Source organism: Salmo trutta, chromosome 33 (assembly GCF_901001165.1).
Source record: "Salmo trutta chromosome 33, fSalTru1.1, whole genome shotgun sequence".
Taxonomy (NCBI): Eukaryota; Metazoa; Chordata; class Actinopteri; order Salmoniformes; family Salmonidae; genus Salmo; species Salmo trutta.
In genome coordinates this window covers 6132197-6150030 of record NC_042989.1, presented here as the reverse complement: position 1 = coordinate 6150030, position 17834 = coordinate 6132197, and the positions used below count along the sequence as shown (strand labels likewise).

Here is a 17834-nt window from a genome sequence, read left to right as displayed (position 1 = left end):
GAAGTCTATGATTAGTTGATTAGTTGAATCAGGTGTGTACTGGTCGGCAAGAACAAAAGTCTAAGTCCACATTGATCTCTGTGGATACCCCCTGCTATGAGTGCTACTGTCATGATGAATAGTAATGATCAGTTTATTTGAATAACTTTAGGCTAGATTAATAGAATCATTTTTTTTATAAGAAATGTCCGTTTGTAAGTTTTGAACATTTGGAAATGAATTAAAATTGATTATTTAAGAGGCGGGCTTATGTGGAACACCCATGGGCTTAAAGGGTACACTCGGTAACCATTAAGCCCAGCCTGGACTTGTCTTATTAAAACATGTTGTAAGTAAATCCATTAAACTTCACATGAGAGATTCATCTTTCAGTTTATAGCCACTTTTCTTACAAAAAATTGGGGCAGTATCTGTTAGAAATGTCTAAACTTAGATTTTGGTGGGCTTAATAGGTACACTTGGTCTACTCTGAACAACAAAGCATTTGAGGGGACTGTGGGAACAGACACAGAAACACAAACAAGTTGAGCCGATCACTTTATTTGATCTGCTTTTATCAAAGACAATGCCCAGAAACATAAAATATGAACATTTCTTCATGGTGGACAATAATCATATTCTTCATTAATTATCATCTTCATCAATTCTATCATCATCATCATACGTAAATAATCGTTGCTTGTAATCTTTTAAAGTGTAGTTGTCAATTTTCATTTTTCTTTCAAATTCAATAACATTAAAATAACATTTTAAAAAGGACATGAACAACCAAAAATGAGTAAGACACAGTTAAGTGAGTCTGGACTGGAGTGTACAGTTTTCTGCATGTAGCATTCTGCATATACAGTATTCTGTATATACAGTATTCTGCATATACAGTTCTCTATTATGCATGTAGTATTCTGTATGTACAGTATTCTGCATATACAGTATACTGAATGTGGTATTCTGCATATACAGTATTCTGAATGTGGTATTCTGCATATACAGTTTTCTCTATTATGTACAGTATGTAGTATTCTGCATGTGCAGTATCTGCATGGCAAGGCCTGGGTCCTTATGGCTCTGACGTCACTTTGACACTAACAAAAACAGAGACACTTGGAGAGAAGAAGTACAGAAGCCATTTTCCTTAGTAGGCACCCTATTTGGACTCACACACACCACACACACATGCTTGAACGCTCACACACACGCACACTCTCGCACACACCAACGACAACAACTAAAAACATTAAAATCACTTATCCAAAAGCACAATATGGCGGTGAAAAATGAATAGAGGGTGGGCCAGAAAAAAATGCATGAGTTGGCATAAGTTGAAATGGAGTGAGTGAAGAAAGGAGTGAAAGGAGGAGAGGAAGCAGGGGCAGGAAGGAAAGAAGGAAGAAAACAATTGGCTACAACCAATGTCCACAAGAAGAGAAGAGAACAGCACAAGGAGGAGAGGAAAAAGTCAAGAGTTTGTTTGTTGGCTCTTACAGTTCACAATTAGTTCTCTTTGTAGTTATTTTTTCAGTCTTCATTCTGAGGTTTCTCAGTTATTTCAACTATTATTTAAATAAAGAGCTCTGATTGGGCGATCCCTTCATCATTCCACCGGAGTGCTATCATTTGTTTTTTCCTTATTTTCGTTTTTTTTTCTTTCATTTCTTTGCTAATTGTAGTCTTTCATTTACCCCCCTGGCGGAGGGAGTCCCCGGAGGGTCCTAGTCACCGGAGGGTCCTAGTCCCGGAGGGTCAGGTTGATGAGGAGTACGTCAGATACCCTGTAGACACTCCGCATGTCGCATTTCACAAACGCGCACACACACGCACTCATACTCACACACACTTCAACTGACCAAGATCCACGCTCATTGAAAGTGCTTTCCCCTTCGTCCCCTCTCTCGGGCTAAAGGTCAAAGTTTTCTCTCATAAATTAGCAGTGTCTGTCTGCGCAGCAGTCTGTATCTCAGTCTCTCTCTACTGATTCAGCATCTTATCTGCCTCGGGGTACGTAGGATACTTTACGGTCTCGATCTTCTCTTTCACCTTGTAGGATGGGTAGAGGCCGGTGCGGCCCGTCTTGCGGTTGATGCCCTTGGAGTTGCCGTCCCAGTGGTTCCCTGCTACCCCGATCAGGTCGCCGGGCTCTAGGGGGATGTCGTCGGAGCTCCGGGGCTGGTGGGAGTACACGGCTAGCTGGTTGTGGGCGTTCTGGCCCCCGAAGTAGTAGATGTCATCCAGGGAGTGGAAGTGAGACGAGGCGTCAGGGTGGAGGGTCTGCATGATCTCATAGGCCACACGGCACACCTGGAGCAGGAACACAACACAATATACAGGACAGCATGAGAAATGGAACACAGAGGCTAATATACAGTGCATTCGGAAAGTATTCAGACCTCTCTACTTTTTCCACATTTTGTTATGTAACAGACTTATTCTAAAATGGATCAAATTCTTTTTTTTCCCTCATCGATCTACACACAATACCCCATAATGACAAAGAGAAAACAGGTGTTTAGACCCTTTACTATGAGACTCAGAGATGCAGTTAATTGCAGATTTACTAATTAACTCATCATCTGCAGCAGAGGTAATTCTGGATCTTCCTTTCCTGCACTTGAAGAAACTTTCATAGTTCTAGGTTGACTGACCTTCATGTCTTAAAGTAATGATGGACTGTCATTTCTCTTTGCTTATTGGAGCTGTTCTTGCCATAATATGGACTTGATATTTTACCAAATAGGGCTGTCTTCTGTATACCACCCCTACCTTGTCACAACACAACTGATTGGCTCAAATGCATTAAGAAGGAAAGGAACTCCAAATGAACTTTTAACAAGGCACACCTGTTAATTGAAATGCATTCCAGGTGATTACCTCATGAAGCTGGTTGAGAGAATGCCAAGAGTGTGCAAAGCTGTCATCAAGGCAAAGGGTGGATACTTTGAAGAAACTCAAATATAAAATATATTTTGATTTGTTTAACACTTTTTTGGTTACTACATGATTCCATATGTGTTATTTCATAGTTTTGATGTCTTCACTATTATTCTACAATGTAGAAAATAGTAAAAAAAAAAAAAAAAAAACCCTGGAATGAGTAGGTGTTCTAAAACTTTTGACTGGTGCTGTATATATACACACACTGAGTGTACAAAACATTAGGAACACCTGCTCTTTCCATGACAAACTGACTAGGTGAATCCAAGTGAAAGCTATGATCCCTTGTTGAAGTCACCTGTTAAATCCACTTCAATCAGTGTCGATAAAGGGGAGGAGACGGGTTAAAGAAGGATATTTAAGCCTTGAGACATGTATTGTGCATGTGTGCCATTCCGAGGGTGAATGGGCAAGACAATAGATTTAAGTGCCTTTGAACGGGGTATGGTAGTAGGTGCCAGGCGCACCGGTTTGAGTAGAGTCCATGCACTGACGAATTGAGGCTATTAATAATACATTCCATTGAGCAGACTATTTTATCCAAAGCGACTTACAGTCATGCGTGCATACATTTTACGTAAGGGTGGTCCCGGGAATCAAACCCACCATCCTGGCGTTGCAAGTGTCATGCTCTACCAACTGAGCTACATAGGACCTATAGTTCTATGGTGGTGACTATGGGTAGGTCCTTGTGACCTGACCAGGAAAAGGCAGTAGTTATGGTACAGTATCACTGAATGGCTTATTACTCAGGTCTTACTATTGTATTGCCCTTCCAAAAGTAAAGTTTTGAGGAAGAGAATGAGAAGAAGAAAGGGGAGGAGGAGGAGGAAGAAGAGGAGGTAGAAGGTGAAAGGTCACCTGTGAGGAGAAGGTGCAGACCAGGAAGTTGGTCTGGGACAGGAAGTGAATATCTAGGATGACTCCTCTCAGAGAGTTCTCTGTGTAGCGGTTATGGAGCCCCGCAGACCACGAGATGGAGTTATCACTGATGAACTCATAGTCTGGGTACCTGAGACACACACAGAGACAGAGGCAGTCAGAGAGCTAAAGGATCATACAGATGTCAACGTGCATACGGCATTCATTCTTTGTATTCTCAGTACTTTGGGCACACATCAAATACAGCTTTTCGTCATCACAAACAGGTCTATAATACCACAAGGCAGTCCTGCAGACACACACACCCACACTGCCAGTGGCACGTAGACACACACACACACAGACACACAGAAACACACGCACACACAGCCAGGCATACGCACTTAGCCTTGGCCTCCTGTAGTAGTGAGGGGTCGTCAGTGGCCAAGTAGACTCTCTTCTTGTCCACCAGCATGCGCCTGGCTAGGTGTTGGAAGTGGTCCTCTACATGTACCATGTACTCCTCTATAGGGTGGAAGGCTGCCTCTGTCCCAACCTTGTCTGTCCGCCTCACATGGACCCTACAGGACAGGACATATAGGGAAGATAGTGAGAGGAGTTAGGGGAGTGTGTGGTGTGTGTCTGTCTGTGCGCGCATCTAAGAATGTGTGTATGTGTGTCTGTCTGCGTGTCTCTACAGGTGTGTGTGTGTGTGTGTGAGTGATTGTGTGTGTGTGAAGCAGAGCGCTCCTCTCCTAGAGTGAAGGTCATGGTGCTTTCTAGTGATGGATGGCAGAGTGGGTTGTTTGGAGAGTGGCTGGAGCACGCAGCACTCTCCCTCTGATTCTCTTTAGCTCTCTGCGTCTAGCTCTCTCCCTCTCTCCCTCTCTCCAGCTCTCTCCATCTCCCTTCACACTCTCTCCCCCTTCGATTTCTCCTCTCCCGCTCTCGTTCTCAAATTAAAATCAAATAAAATTGTATTTGTCACACGCTTCGTAAATAACAGGTGTAGACTAAAAGTGAAATGCTTGCTTACAATGCAGAGAGAAGAATAATATAATAATAAAACAAGGAATAAATACACAATGAGTAATGATAACCTGGCTATATACATGTGCAGGGGTACAAAGTAATTGAGGTTGATATGTAGGTAGATATGTACAGTGTCTTCGGAACGTTTTCAGACCCCTTATCTTTTTCTACATTTTGTTACGTTGCAGCCTTATTCTACAAAGGTTTAAATAAAACAATTTCCTCAGCAATCTACACACAATACCTCATAATGATAAACCAAAAAACAGGTTTTTAGAAATGTTAGCAAATGTATTAAAAAAAAAGAAAAAAAAGGTATTTACATAAGTATTCAGACCCTTTGCTATGAGACTCGAAATTGAGCTCAGGTGCATCCTGTTTCCATTGACCATCCTTGAGATGTTTCTACAACTTGGAGTCCACCTGTGGGGAATTCAATTGATTGGACATGAGTTGAAAAGGCACACGCCTGTCTATATAAGATCCCACAGTTGACAGTCCACGTCAGACCAAAAACCAAGCCTTTAGGTCAAAGGAGTTGTCCGTAGAGCTCCGAGACAGGATTGTGTCGAGGCACAGATCTGGGAAAGGGTACCAAAACATTTCTTCAGCATTGAAGGTCCCCAATAACACAGTGGCCTCCATCATTCTTAAATGGAAGAAGTCTGTAACCACCAAGACTCTTCCTAGAGCTGGCTGCCCGGCCAAACCGAGCAATTGGGGGAGAAGGGTCTTGATTAGGGAGGTGAACAGAAACCTGATGGTCACTCTGACAGAGCTCTAGAGTTCCTCTGTGTAGATGGGAGAACCTTCCAGAAGGACAACCATCTCTGCAGTACTCCACCAATTAGGCCTTTATGGTAGAGTGGTCAGACGGAAGCCACGCCTCAGTTAAAGGCACATGACAGCCCGCTTGGAGTTTGCCAAAAGGCACCTAAAGATTCTCAGACCATGAGAAACAAGATTCTCTGGTCTGATGAAACCAAGATTGTGTTGTGACAAGGTAGGGGTGATATACAGAAGATAGCCCTATTTGGTAAAAGACCAAGTCCATATTACGGCAAGAACAGCTCAAATAAGTAAAGAGAAATGACAGTCCATCATTACTTTAAAACATGAAGGTCAGTCAATCCGGAAAATGTAAAGAACTTTGAAAGTGTCTTAAATGTGCAGTTGCAAAAACCATCAAGCGCTATGATGAAACTGGCTCTCATGAGGACCGCTACAGGAAAGGAAGACCCAGAGTTACCTCTGCTGAGGAGGATGAGTTCATTAGAGTTACCAACCTCAGAAATTGCAGCCCAAATAAATGCTTCACAGAGTTCAAGTAACAGACACATCTCAACATCAACTGTTCAGAAGAGACTGCGTGAATCAGGCCTTCATGGTTGAATAGCTGCAAAGAAACCATTACTAAAGGACACCAGTAAGAAGAAGAGACTTGCTTCAGCCAAGAAACACGAGCAATAGACATTAGACCGGTGGAAATCTGTCCTTTGGTTTGATGAGTCCAAATTTGAGATTTCTGGTTCCAAGCGCCATGTCTTTGTGAGACGCAGAGTAGGTGGACGGATGATCTCTGCATGTGTAGTTCCCAGTAGGTGTGATGGTGTGGGGGTGCTTTGCTGGTGACACTGTCTGTAATTTATTTTAGAATTCAAGGCACACTTAACCAGCATGGCTACCACACCTGGCTACCACACATGGCTACCTGCAGCGGTACGCCATCCCATCTAGTTTGGGCTTAGTGGGACTATCATTTGTTTTTCAACAGGACAGTGACCCAACACACCTCCAGGCTGTGTAAGGGCTATTTGACCAAGAAGGAGATTGATGAAGTGCTGCATCAGATGAGCTGACCTCCACAATTACCTGACCTCAACCCAGTTGAGATGGTTTGGGATGAGTTGGAACACAGTGTGAAGGAAAAGCAGCCAACAAGTGCTCAGCATATGTGGGAACTCCTTCAAGACTGTTGGAAAAGCATTCCAGGTGAAGCTGGTTGAGAGAATGCCAAGAGTGTGCAAAGCTGTCATCAAGGCAAAGGGTGGCTACTTTGAAGAATCACAAATATAAAATATATGTGCTATTTCATAGTTTTGATGTCTTCACTATTATTCTACAATGTAGAAAATAGTACAAAATAAAGAAACCTTGAATGAGTAGGTGTGTCCAAACTCTTGACTGTATATAAATCCCACCTGTTGCCGACACCTATAGTGTGGTACTTCCTGAGAAGGTTTTAAAAGAGAGAAGATCCCACTGTGCACTACAAAGAGACAGACAACCCAGCACTTCACAGGACTCTATCTTTTCCCTCCCTCCCTCCCTCCCTCCCTCCACATAAAAGGAAAAGAACTGCTTTTACTTTTCAATTACATCTCTCAGTGGGGATAGCGATAAGGAATGTGTGTGCATGGGTGTTTGTATCCATTAGGACAGAGATAGATAAAGGGGCCAAAGAGAAATAGCACGTGTGTGTCTGTGTAGGCGTGTGTGCACGCGCACGTACAGTACATGTGTGCTTGCATGCATAGTGTGTCCACCTACCCTATGATGGGGTGCCTGAAGCCCAGTTTGGCGGTGGTATCCTGGATCTCCTTCTCCAGCCAGGCCTGGGGGCGGATCAAATACTTGACAAACTGAGACACCCACCAGACGGAAGGGTCACCATGGAGCCGGTGGAGGCGCTGGGCCAGGTCCTCGGGAATGGCCAGGGGCAGGTAGGGGGGGCGGGGGTGCAGGCTGTCCACGATGGGTAACTCTACCACCTGGACGTCTTTGTCATTAGCCTCGCCTTCGGGAGAGAGGGAGGAGCGGGGGTTAATAAAAAGAACGGAAGGAACGGCAGATAGGTAGAGGGCAAGAGACCGAGAGAGAGAGTCTGAGAGGGAGAGATAGAAGGTAACAATAGAGTGCTTTTGACATACAAACAGAGAGATTTATAAATGATCAGATCACTAGCCTCCAGCACAGGGGTTTGATGCATGTAGCAGTGAAGATGCACTAAGCATCATGGTGTACATGAGGAGCTGTCTGAGCAGCAGAACACAGGGAGAAGAGTTCCTCTTCCCTCTCTCTCTCTCTCTCTCTCTCTCTCGCTGGTTCTGCCTGTATCCCCCCAGGACACCCTGTCCTACAGTTCTTATTATTAAAACACAAGACAAAAGGTATTTCGTGGCCTGTGCGTGGTTAGTTAAAGTGCTATTGCACTCCTTGACCCTTCCTCTCGGAAGTATAGGAGTGCTGTTGATTCTCTGATAGAGAGTAATAATTAGTATCACATGCCTCAAGTACAGTTTTAATTAACATTTATGAAGTCAATAAAATATGAACGAATGACTTATCTATCACATATGGGACATTCCCACGGAGGAAAGGAGGAAAGAGTGAAGAAAGGGTAGAGAGATCCTTGAATTCTCTCTCTCTTTATTTTTTAAAATAAAAAGCACCAATGAAAATATGAAATGTAGATTTGAATGAACTGGAATATTTCACCAAACAAAACCAGTAAAGACAGTCAAAGCTCTAATCACCATTTTGCAATATATCAAATAAATACAAATAATCATCAAGCTAAAAATACAGCTAGAGAGAAACAAACAGACTGCATGTGCACATCAGTGTCCAGAATTTAAATCTTGCGCTGCATTAAATATTAAAAGGCAATTTTTTTCTCTCTTCTCATTGAGAGAAGTCTTTAGGAAATTGCCTGGCTTATATAACCCTGTCAGATTTCAGCGGTGAGACTAGTGGGTTTCTCTCTGGCTGCACTAATAAATTCTCTCTCTCTCAACCCTCTCTCCCTTTTCAGGCTAATTAGGAAAGACCTAAAATCTAAATTACATCTTGAAGAAATTAAGGGGGGGGGGGGGGTTAGAGGGTGTGTGTGTTTGCTGTAATTCTTGCTGCGAGTGTTTGAGTGTGGGACATGGTTATAATCCATCCACCACGGTAGTGATGTCTGTTCCCCTCTGCCTCAGACCTGACAAGGGCACATCAATGTCTCAGACAACCAATCATTTACCAATGTCGTAAACTACATAATGCTTTAACGATATTAATAAAACCAAACTGGGTCGATGACGGTCACCCGCTTATTCTACACAGCTCAGTCACAAGGTTCGAGGCTAGAGTCCCTATGGTTGATTTCCAAATGGCACCCTGTTTCCTACTGTATATAATGCTATTCTATGGCCCCTTTCTTCGCTCCTTCTCTCCCTCCAGTCAATCTCTCGTTTCCTCTTGCCTTTCATCTTCTCTCCAGATCATTTTATTCCTCCAGTCTCTCTTTTTCCTCTTTCTTCTCCTTTCTCTCCGCTCCTTCCTCCTAGTCTCTTCAATCTTCCCTTCGCTGTTCTCTCCTTCAGTCTCTCTCTCTCTCTCTTTCCTATCTTCAACACTTTGTTCTTCTAGCGTCTGTCTTTTCTCCTCTCCTCTCAACTGGAGGACCTACTTCAGCAGCAACACTGGGGCAGGGAGACAAGCCCTCTGAACAAAGAGAAAAGAGTACAATTTTGCTGTTTTTGAGGTCAGTTCTTTCATGTTTCTCTTGCTCAGGCACTACACTTGGATGCTTTGTGTTAAAAAAAAACATCTCTACAGATGGAAGTCTCTCTCTCTCTCTATACATATATATAATACGATGAAAAACAGCCTTTGCTAGAGGTCAATACAGAGAGTGTATGTGTATATATATATATATATATAAACTCTCTCTCTATTGACCTCTAGCCAAGGCTGTTTTTCATCATATTCTTTTTTCCATCTCATTCCCAGACCTGTAGTAGCCCCTTCTGATGTGAGAAGAAGAAAGAGAGTAAAATAGTGTCGGGGCAGACTCAAAGCTCCACAATACTCATCATCATTCTCCATGTACCATGCATGGATGTATAATGTCATTCTGTTTTTATGGTATCCTGCACACTGCGTGAGGTCTGTTGCTAGGGACAGAACCCCAACTGAGGACAGAGGGCGGAACGTGTTCAGTCTGCGTCTGGCCCGTTGTCATGGACACGGCTCCATTATCATAGGTCAGAGGTCACGTCATGGTCAACACACCTGACCAGTGTCCGGTGGTGACCCCGGTGCGGTCGCTGCACGTCTGACTGACCGGGAGGAAGACGGTCTCCCAGCCTCCCGTGGCGTAGCGCCAGTTCTGGGACTCCAGGATGAGGGTACGCTGGGTGCCGTAGGCGATCATGAAGCAGTAGACCACGTGGTGCAGCTGGCAGCCGTAGCCACAGCCCTTGTTGATGTTACACACCAGCTTCCTGGCCTTGGAGCAGTCCTGGGGGTTCTGGAGGGGAGAAGGGAGGAGAAGGGACGGGAGGTGGGGTTGTTACAACACAGGGAGGCCTGGTTAGGCCTGGTTAGTAAATGTTATGGTGAAGACCAGAGAGTCGAGGCATTGTCATGCATTTTAGAGCCGAAAGTGTATTTCAGAGTGCAGGTTCTTCTGCTTACTTTCTCTTTACCTTATCAAAATACAGACATACTATCCTTTCTGTACTAGGAACACACAGACAGATGGACAGACAGACAGACAAGCCCTAGTAGGCCCAGAAGGCTTTGACTGGCGTTCTACTTCATACTTCAAAACACGGTGTCTGTATGCTCTGCTGGAGTGGAGTCAGGGAGGGTCTGAAGACAACATCCATTACCGTGACCATTCCCTCTGTTACCTCCTATCCCCATCCTGATAATCAGGTTGAGAACATGTTAACAAAGATCTACGACTGCAGCTCTGAGACTGTAGGAGCGTGTGTGTGTGTGTGTGTGTGTGTGTGTGAGAGACTCGAGGGGGGTAGATTATGGGAAGGTCAACCGTCAGTCAATGGCAGTTGATGGGAGATGTATGGTGGGGACTGGCGAGCATGGAGAGAGAGATAGAGAGAGAGTGAGAGAGTGTAGTGTGTGTATATGCATGTGAATGTGTCCAGCTGTAATTATATTTGTGTGTGTGTGTGTGTGTGTGTGTGTGTATGTGTAGAGCGTATAAGCAGCAACGGGTTAGTCTCCCTCCATTGACTGTGTGACCGGTGATGGAAAGCTGAGGCAGGGCCAGAGAGACAGGCAATACTAATGCTCCTCCATCACACAGCCACTATGTTATCAGAGTAGCGCACACACACACACACACACACACACACACACACACACACACACACACACACACACACACACACACACACACACACACACAAACTTCATCAATTTAATCACTAGCTAGCTAACGTTAATAGCACACAGGGACTCTATATGACAAATTAACAACCTCTACCCTGCTCTCACCATTCCTTATTATTACCTAGCCTATACACACACACACACACACACACACACACACACACACACACACACACACACACACACACACACACACACACACACACACACACACACACACACACACACACACACACACACACACACACACGTTGGGCCAGTAACCGAAAGGTCGCTGGTTCTGAATACCCGAGCCGACAAGGTGAAAGATCTGTCAATGTACCCTTGAGCAAGGCACTTAACCCTAATTTGTCTTAGGGGAGTCGTGCTACTATGGCTGACCCTGTAAAACAACACATTTCACTGCACCTATCAGATGTACGTGTACCGTCTGCTTCCAGCTCACACTCTCAAACACCTAGATCCCCTGAACGCAGCTCACTCTCCAGATCCCCTGAACGCGGCTCACTCTCCAGATCCCCTGAACGCGGCTCACTCTCCAGATCCCCTGAACGCGGCTCACTCTCCTGATCCCCTGAACGCGACTCACTCTCCAGATCCCCTGAACGCGGCTCACTCTCCTGATCCCAATCACCTGAATTCTGATCACCTGTTCACACACCTGCATGTCATTATCACACACTATTTAGTTCAGTTCTTTGCACCTCATTATTGTGAGGTATTGTTTGTTTTGTGACACACTTCTATTCGGAGGGCTGTTTTTCCTTGTAATTGAATCCTCCGTGTATGATAGTTTTTGTCTGCCTCACTAATGACGCCTTTTGCCTATTCCCTGCCTGTACTTTAGCCTATCGGATTTCCTGTTATCAACCTATTGCCTGATCTCCCGGAGGACATTACTAGCCTTTTCCCTGCCTGTATTGTTGCCGTTTTGGACCTCCTGCGTATGACCTTCTGCCTGCCCCTGGACCCAGCTACCTGTCTCCTCCTGTGGTCCTTTACCAATAAAAACCTGCTGCTCCCTGTGCTTGAAACCAGCTCTCTGTCTCCCCTCGTGTTCAATACAGTATGTGACAATATGTTTTCATATGCACTCGCGCAGACACCCATGCACGCAAGCACACTTACACGCATGAATGCCCATTTTCTGTAATATATTAGTAAACGGACACAGCTTGGGTTGTTGTCACTCTCACAAACAGAACAAAGTTGCATAACCTAGTAAGCTCAACTTCTTTACGAGACATACAGCAGGGAACTTTGAAGGTTCTCTATAGTTTCCCTGTTGAATGGCACTTTGTCGTGAGGTCTGGCACCAACAACACCATTACACCCGTGTCAAGAGGAGGGAGAGAAGCATCTTGCTGTCTCTGCAGATATAAGCCCAACTAACAGCAGAGATGGTAGACAATCACATCCTTAGCTGTCTTAATCCTGTTATATAGTACACTGACAGTGGGAAGGTGTGTACCGCTGTCAGAGGGGAGCTCTACCTGCCTCTCCATACAGACCTGCTCAGCCCACACACAGTACAGACCAACATTACCGGGACAGGAAATTGCCCTCATAAAAGCGGAACAGATTTTGATTTGTTTAAATGATCAGCTAAAGTCAATGTAGAGGATTAAGTGACGTGTGGAATATCCCTATGTGGATTGTAACCAGTCCCTGGTGTGTGGTAAAAGGCATGGCATCCATACGCCTGGTAAAAGCCCATCTTGCTCTCCCGTGGGTGTCCATATGTGCACTAGGTGTTGAGCTGTGACATTACGGTACCTGGAGGTATGTGATCCTGTTCTGTACCAGGTCAGACAGGTCCTTGGCCTCCTTCTCTCTCCAGTCTCCTGCTCCGTCAGCCTGGCTCAGGTAGTGCAGGTCAGTCATGATGGACCTGGGGTCAACACACAGGCGCGCACACACATTAACACAGGGTTAGAGGTCACAGCTGGGTCGTAGCGTTGCAAGGCTCCCAGGGTGAATTATGTAAAATATGTTATCCACGTGTGTTCTGGTGTAAACGTGTGTGTCTGTGTGTGATAGAAGAGAAGACACTTTCCATTTTTCGAGCGACAACAACCGATGCGAGCTTGAAAAAGTTGCCCCAAACCGAGTGAGAGGGTGGACATTCGTCAATGGCCTACGCTCCTTATAGGAGCCAAGGGCTTAAGTCACTTTTCCAAAACTGGGTGCTGATAGAAGAGGCTCCTTTTCTGGGCATTTTACAACTTTTCAGTGTGTGTGCAAGTACATTTATGTGACCTCTGCTGGTGCCCCAGGTCCTGCCTCAAAGTGTGTGTGTGAGTGTGTCTTTGTGTGTGTGTGCATGAGATGAGAGTGTGTGTGCACATGACCTCCGCTGGTGCCCCAGGTCCTGTAGAAAAGTGTCTCTGTCTGTGTGTGTGTGTGTGTGAGAGCATGAGACGAGAGCGCGTGTGAGCGTGACCTCTACTGGTGCCCCAGGTCCTGCAGCAAAGTGTGTGTGTGTATGTGTATGTGTGTGTGTGTGTGTGTGTGTGTGTGTGTGTGTGTGCGTGTGCGTGAGACGAGAGTGTGTGTGTTACCTCTGCTGGTGTCCCAGCTCCTGCAGCAAAGTGTGTGTGTGTATGTATATGTATGTGTGTGTGTGTGTGTGTGTGTGTGTGTATGTGTGTGTGTGTGCGTGCGTGAGACGAGAGAGTGTGTGTGTGTGTTACATCTGCTGGTGTCCCAGCTCCTGCAGCAAAGTGTGTGTGTGTATGTGTATGTGTGTGTGTATGTGTGTGTGTGTGCGTGCGTGAGACGAGAGTGTGTGTGTGTGTGTGTGTTACCTCTGCTGGTGTCCCAGCTCCTGCAGCAGTGTGTCGATGGGTTTCTGCAGGTCCCCCTGCTCCATGTGACCCAGCTTCTTGACCTCACTGCGGACAAAGTACCAAATCTCCTTCACCCCGTTCTCTATCTTCCTCCGCAGCTCTTCCTGGTTCCTACCTGGCCCTGGAAATAAGAAAAACACAGGAAGGGAAAAAGGTAGGACAATGGAAGGTTGTTTCAAACATATTTATCATTCAAATCATATGCATTTTGGGAGAACACACATATACGATAACATACACACATAGTCAGCTGAGATTTTCTCTAGCACCATATAGCGGTTGCCCTTAGACACAGATCCTGGATCAGCTAAGAACACAGGACATCACATCACACATAGGCAGCTGATCCCTTGAGCAAGGCACTTAACCCCTAACCTGCAGACTACAGCAAAAAAAATATTTCCATTTCAAATGGACAATACACATTGCCCTTAGATACAGATCCAGGGGTAACTTACTCTCACCCTAAAGCAGAGATGGGCAACTTTGATGTTGGTGGGGGCCACCAAAAAACCGAACTCATCATGAGGGGCCGCAGTGGCTCCTGTGTCTGCGTACCCACATCCATACCACCCCCACCCCCCCTCGCGAGCAAAACATTTTAGCGGCCCACCTTGTGACAGCCAAGAGAAAAGATTTAAGTTTTAAAGTTCATTTCCTGCAATTCCACAATTTTTTCCATGGGGTGGAGGCAAATGTTGCAGTTTTTAATTTGATAACTGATGATCAATGGGCCCCACCCAGGTCGGTAATTCGACAATGTTCACTACAAGTTTAGATAGCTGCCCGCTAGACTAACTCAACAATCAAAAAATGTTTTTCTGACATGGGCTAATTGAGTGACTGCTGATGCAAAACAACATGTATAAAATTGCACCTTGTGTATTCTACTATTCTAACTCTCAACATGAAGTTGAGACCCTGACTGAGTTCCCCCCCAAAAAACTGAAATCATCATGAGGGGCTGCAGTGGCTTGTGAGTCTGTATACCCACCTCCAGTTTTACAGAAATGAAGTTTTAAAGTGAATGGTCCGCAGGCCTACAAAGGGCCAGTCGCCCATCCAGCCTTAAAAGGTCAAGTGCAAACTGTCCTTAGATCAGTGTCTAGGCCTAGGGGCCACTTCCTCCTGCTCTTCATGGGAATAGTGCCACAGACATAATAAGTGTCACAGAGGTCATTAAGCGCATGCTTTTCCTACAAAGACGGGGCCAGAGTACAGAGACAGAGTAGCCTTGCTAATGTATCGACAGGCATAGTAGCCTAAACTCGACTTTAAAGCAGGGGTGTCCAATCCGGCCCGCGGGTGGTTTGATCATGTTTTCATAATGTTTCAAATGACACAAAGGTTTGTAGCAGGCCAATGAAAGCAGCTGACCCAGAAAAGAGCTGCATGTATGGCTCATGTTACTGTGAAGGACAAGGATGGAAGATTTCCGGATGAAATACGAGGAAAGAGGAGTGGACAGGGAATCCTGCCTGGGAATACTCCTCCTCACTGCCTCCTGTCCTAATTTCCAAGGTGTGTGTGTGTGTGTGTGTGCGCCCCAAGTCCGTGTGTATGTGTGTGCGCGTGCGCAATGTGAGTGTCATACCGTCTCCAGGCAGGCTGCGGTAGGAGTTGATCTGTTCCTTAGCTCTGATCAATTGTTCCTCCAGGGTCCGCAGTCTGACTGCACTCACCACCGGGCCCCCGTCAGACTGGCCCTCTGGTAACCTACAGTACAGTACAGGGGGAGAGGAGAGGTTTAGAGGTCAGTCTGGCTGCATTCACAACCTGGCCCTGTCAGACTGGCCGGCCCTGGTAACCTAGAGACAGGGGAGAGGAATTGAGGTGGTCTGGAATAGGGTTGAATGGCAGGAACCCGGTTACCAATGATTTGCTAAGATGTACCGCCCAAAACCACATTCCTTTTCCCGGGATAATTATCTGCGAGAAACCAGTAAACTCTAATCAATAAGGAATATGAACAGAATGAAAAGGAACTGTTCAAATCTATGTATAAATCTGGATTCTCTACGGCCTTCTCTCTGGTCACTGCATGATGATTCGTCAAGGCTCAGGGTGGGGACCGACAGCTCATCTCAGTATGTAAACCTATCATCTCCTCATGGTAACTTCTTTACTGTGACAGAGTCTATGCTACAGTAACATAAAGACTAAATGCACGTCTAATTTACACAGCTCCACCTGGCTTTCGGGGGGGGGGTCACCTTTTTTTATTGTAAAGATGATCCTTTTTTTAAGAGCAGCCAGAGAGTTTTAAAACCCTCACAAAACGTTGCTTTAAATCAGTGCAGGAGCTTCTCTCTTTCCATCGACTCCATTCAAAATGCAGCCAACATAGATGATCCTGTCCTAGACTGATATACAGCCCTACGTATAGACGTCCCAGCCGACCTCTTTCAGGTAATACATTCAATGCAGTATTAGCCTTATATTTAGCTAATGAATGATGTGTCATGCATAACAAGCTTCTAACTTATAGCCTTTGTCTCTTGCGCACCTGTGCCCCGCTGGCCTCTCTGTAAAAAAAAAGGCTCCTTAGCTCTTGGAGTTGCAGCATTTGCAGCATTTATTATACCAATAGACTATTCGAAGAGGGACTCAAGCTGAACCGTTCCATCATCGTGAAGAGAAGTGAAAGCCTTCTGCATCTAATTCGAGTCCTATATTATTCAAGGGTGTCCTTAGAATGAGGAAGGTAAGGACAACGAAACTTATTTCATTTAACAGTTGAAAGCGAGGAAGGAATGAAGCAACAAGAGAGAGAAAGAGGAGGTATGCTAATAACATTCGGGGAAATATCCGGAACAATTCAAATCTAATTCGTTGGCCTATACTTGTAACTTTGTAGGCCGCATGTGCTGCACCAGAATCGAATGTTCTCCCCCTGCTTTATCATGGTTTAAACAATGTGTGTAATTCTAGTCCAGTATAATACAACACAGTACAGTAATACAGTTCACAGTCAAAACGATTAGCCTTCTGGAGCTAGTTTCCTTTATTTACCCAAGAGAGCATAGCGAGGCCTATATCTATGGGCTGTTATGTTTTTCTGGTGTGCGTAATGTGCAGTAGCCTACAGTAAATATCATATAGCCTATGTATTGGAAACGGCACAATCATTTGGCCTTTTTTGGGCTTGGGCTCATTAAATGTCTTTAATGTAGGGCTCATAATATGTATTTAATCAGGCTCAGGTTGCATCAGGCTTGAATTGATTTAATCAAAGCTCTAATCAAATCCCATTTATAGAATATGCTCTATAATTCTTTTGAATGAAACTTCCGGTTTTGGCGGGAAATACTGGGTTGCCTGGGAGAAAAGTGATTTATTCTCAGGATGGAATATTTGTAAAATACTGAGAAAATATTCAACCCTACTCTGGAATACAGCGAACCTGTCAGTGGTTAGCCTGGTGCAGGGAGAAGTGTAAACATACAGGACAGGGGAAGAGCAAGTGTCAGTGGTTAGCCTGGTGCAGGGAGAAGTGTAAACATACAGGACAGGGGAAGAGCAAGTGTCAGTGGTTAGCCTGGTGCAGGGAGAAGTGTAAACATACAGGACAGGGGAAGAGCAAGTGTCAGTGGTTAGCCTGGTGCAGGGAGAAGTGTAAACATACAGGACAGGGGAAGAGCAAGTGTCAGTGGTTAGCCTGGTGTAGGGAGAAGTGTAAACATACAGGACAGGGGAAGAGCAAGTGTCAGTGGTTAGCCTGGTGCAGGGAGAAGTGTAAACATACAGGACAGGGGAAGAGCAAGTGTCAGTGGTTAGCCTGGGGCAGGGAGAAGTGTAAACATACAGGACAGGGGAAGAGCAAGTGTCAGTGGTTAGCCTGGTGCAGGGAGAAGTGTAAACATACAGGACAGGGGAAGAGCAAGTGTCAGTGGTTAGCCTGGTGCAGGGAGAAGTGTAAACATACAGGACAGGGGAAGAGCAAGTGTCAGTGGTTAGCCTGGTGCAGGGAGAAGT

General features: G+C 45.2%; 1 protein-coding gene across 5 annotated transcripts in view; it reads right to left on the bottom strand.

Annotated features, from left to right (window-relative positions):
* Positions 1–524: 524 nt before the first annotated feature.
* Positions 525–17834, bottom strand: part of LOC115172297 (alpha-(1,6)-fucosyltransferase) — a 120372-nt gene continuing 103062 nt past the window's right edge. For all 5 annotated transcript variants that reach the window (XM_029729610.1, XM_029729611.1, XM_029729612.1 and 2 more), the window contains 8 exons: positions 15454–15575; positions 13818–13980; positions 12787–12901; positions 9883–10120; positions 7372–7618; positions 4194–4370; positions 3790–3940; positions 525–2295 (listed from right to left, as the gene is read on the bottom strand). In XM_029729610.1, the coding sequence (XP_029585470.1) occupies positions 1966–2295; positions 3790–3940; positions 4194–4370; positions 7372–7618; positions 9883–10120; positions 12787–12901; positions 13818–13980; positions 15454–15575 (1543 nt within the window). In that variant the 3' untranslated portion in view covers positions 525–1965. The remainder of the gene's footprint in view (positions 2296–3789; positions 3941–4193; positions 4371–7371; positions 7619–9882; positions 10121–12786; positions 12902–13817; positions 13981–15453; positions 15576–17834) is intronic.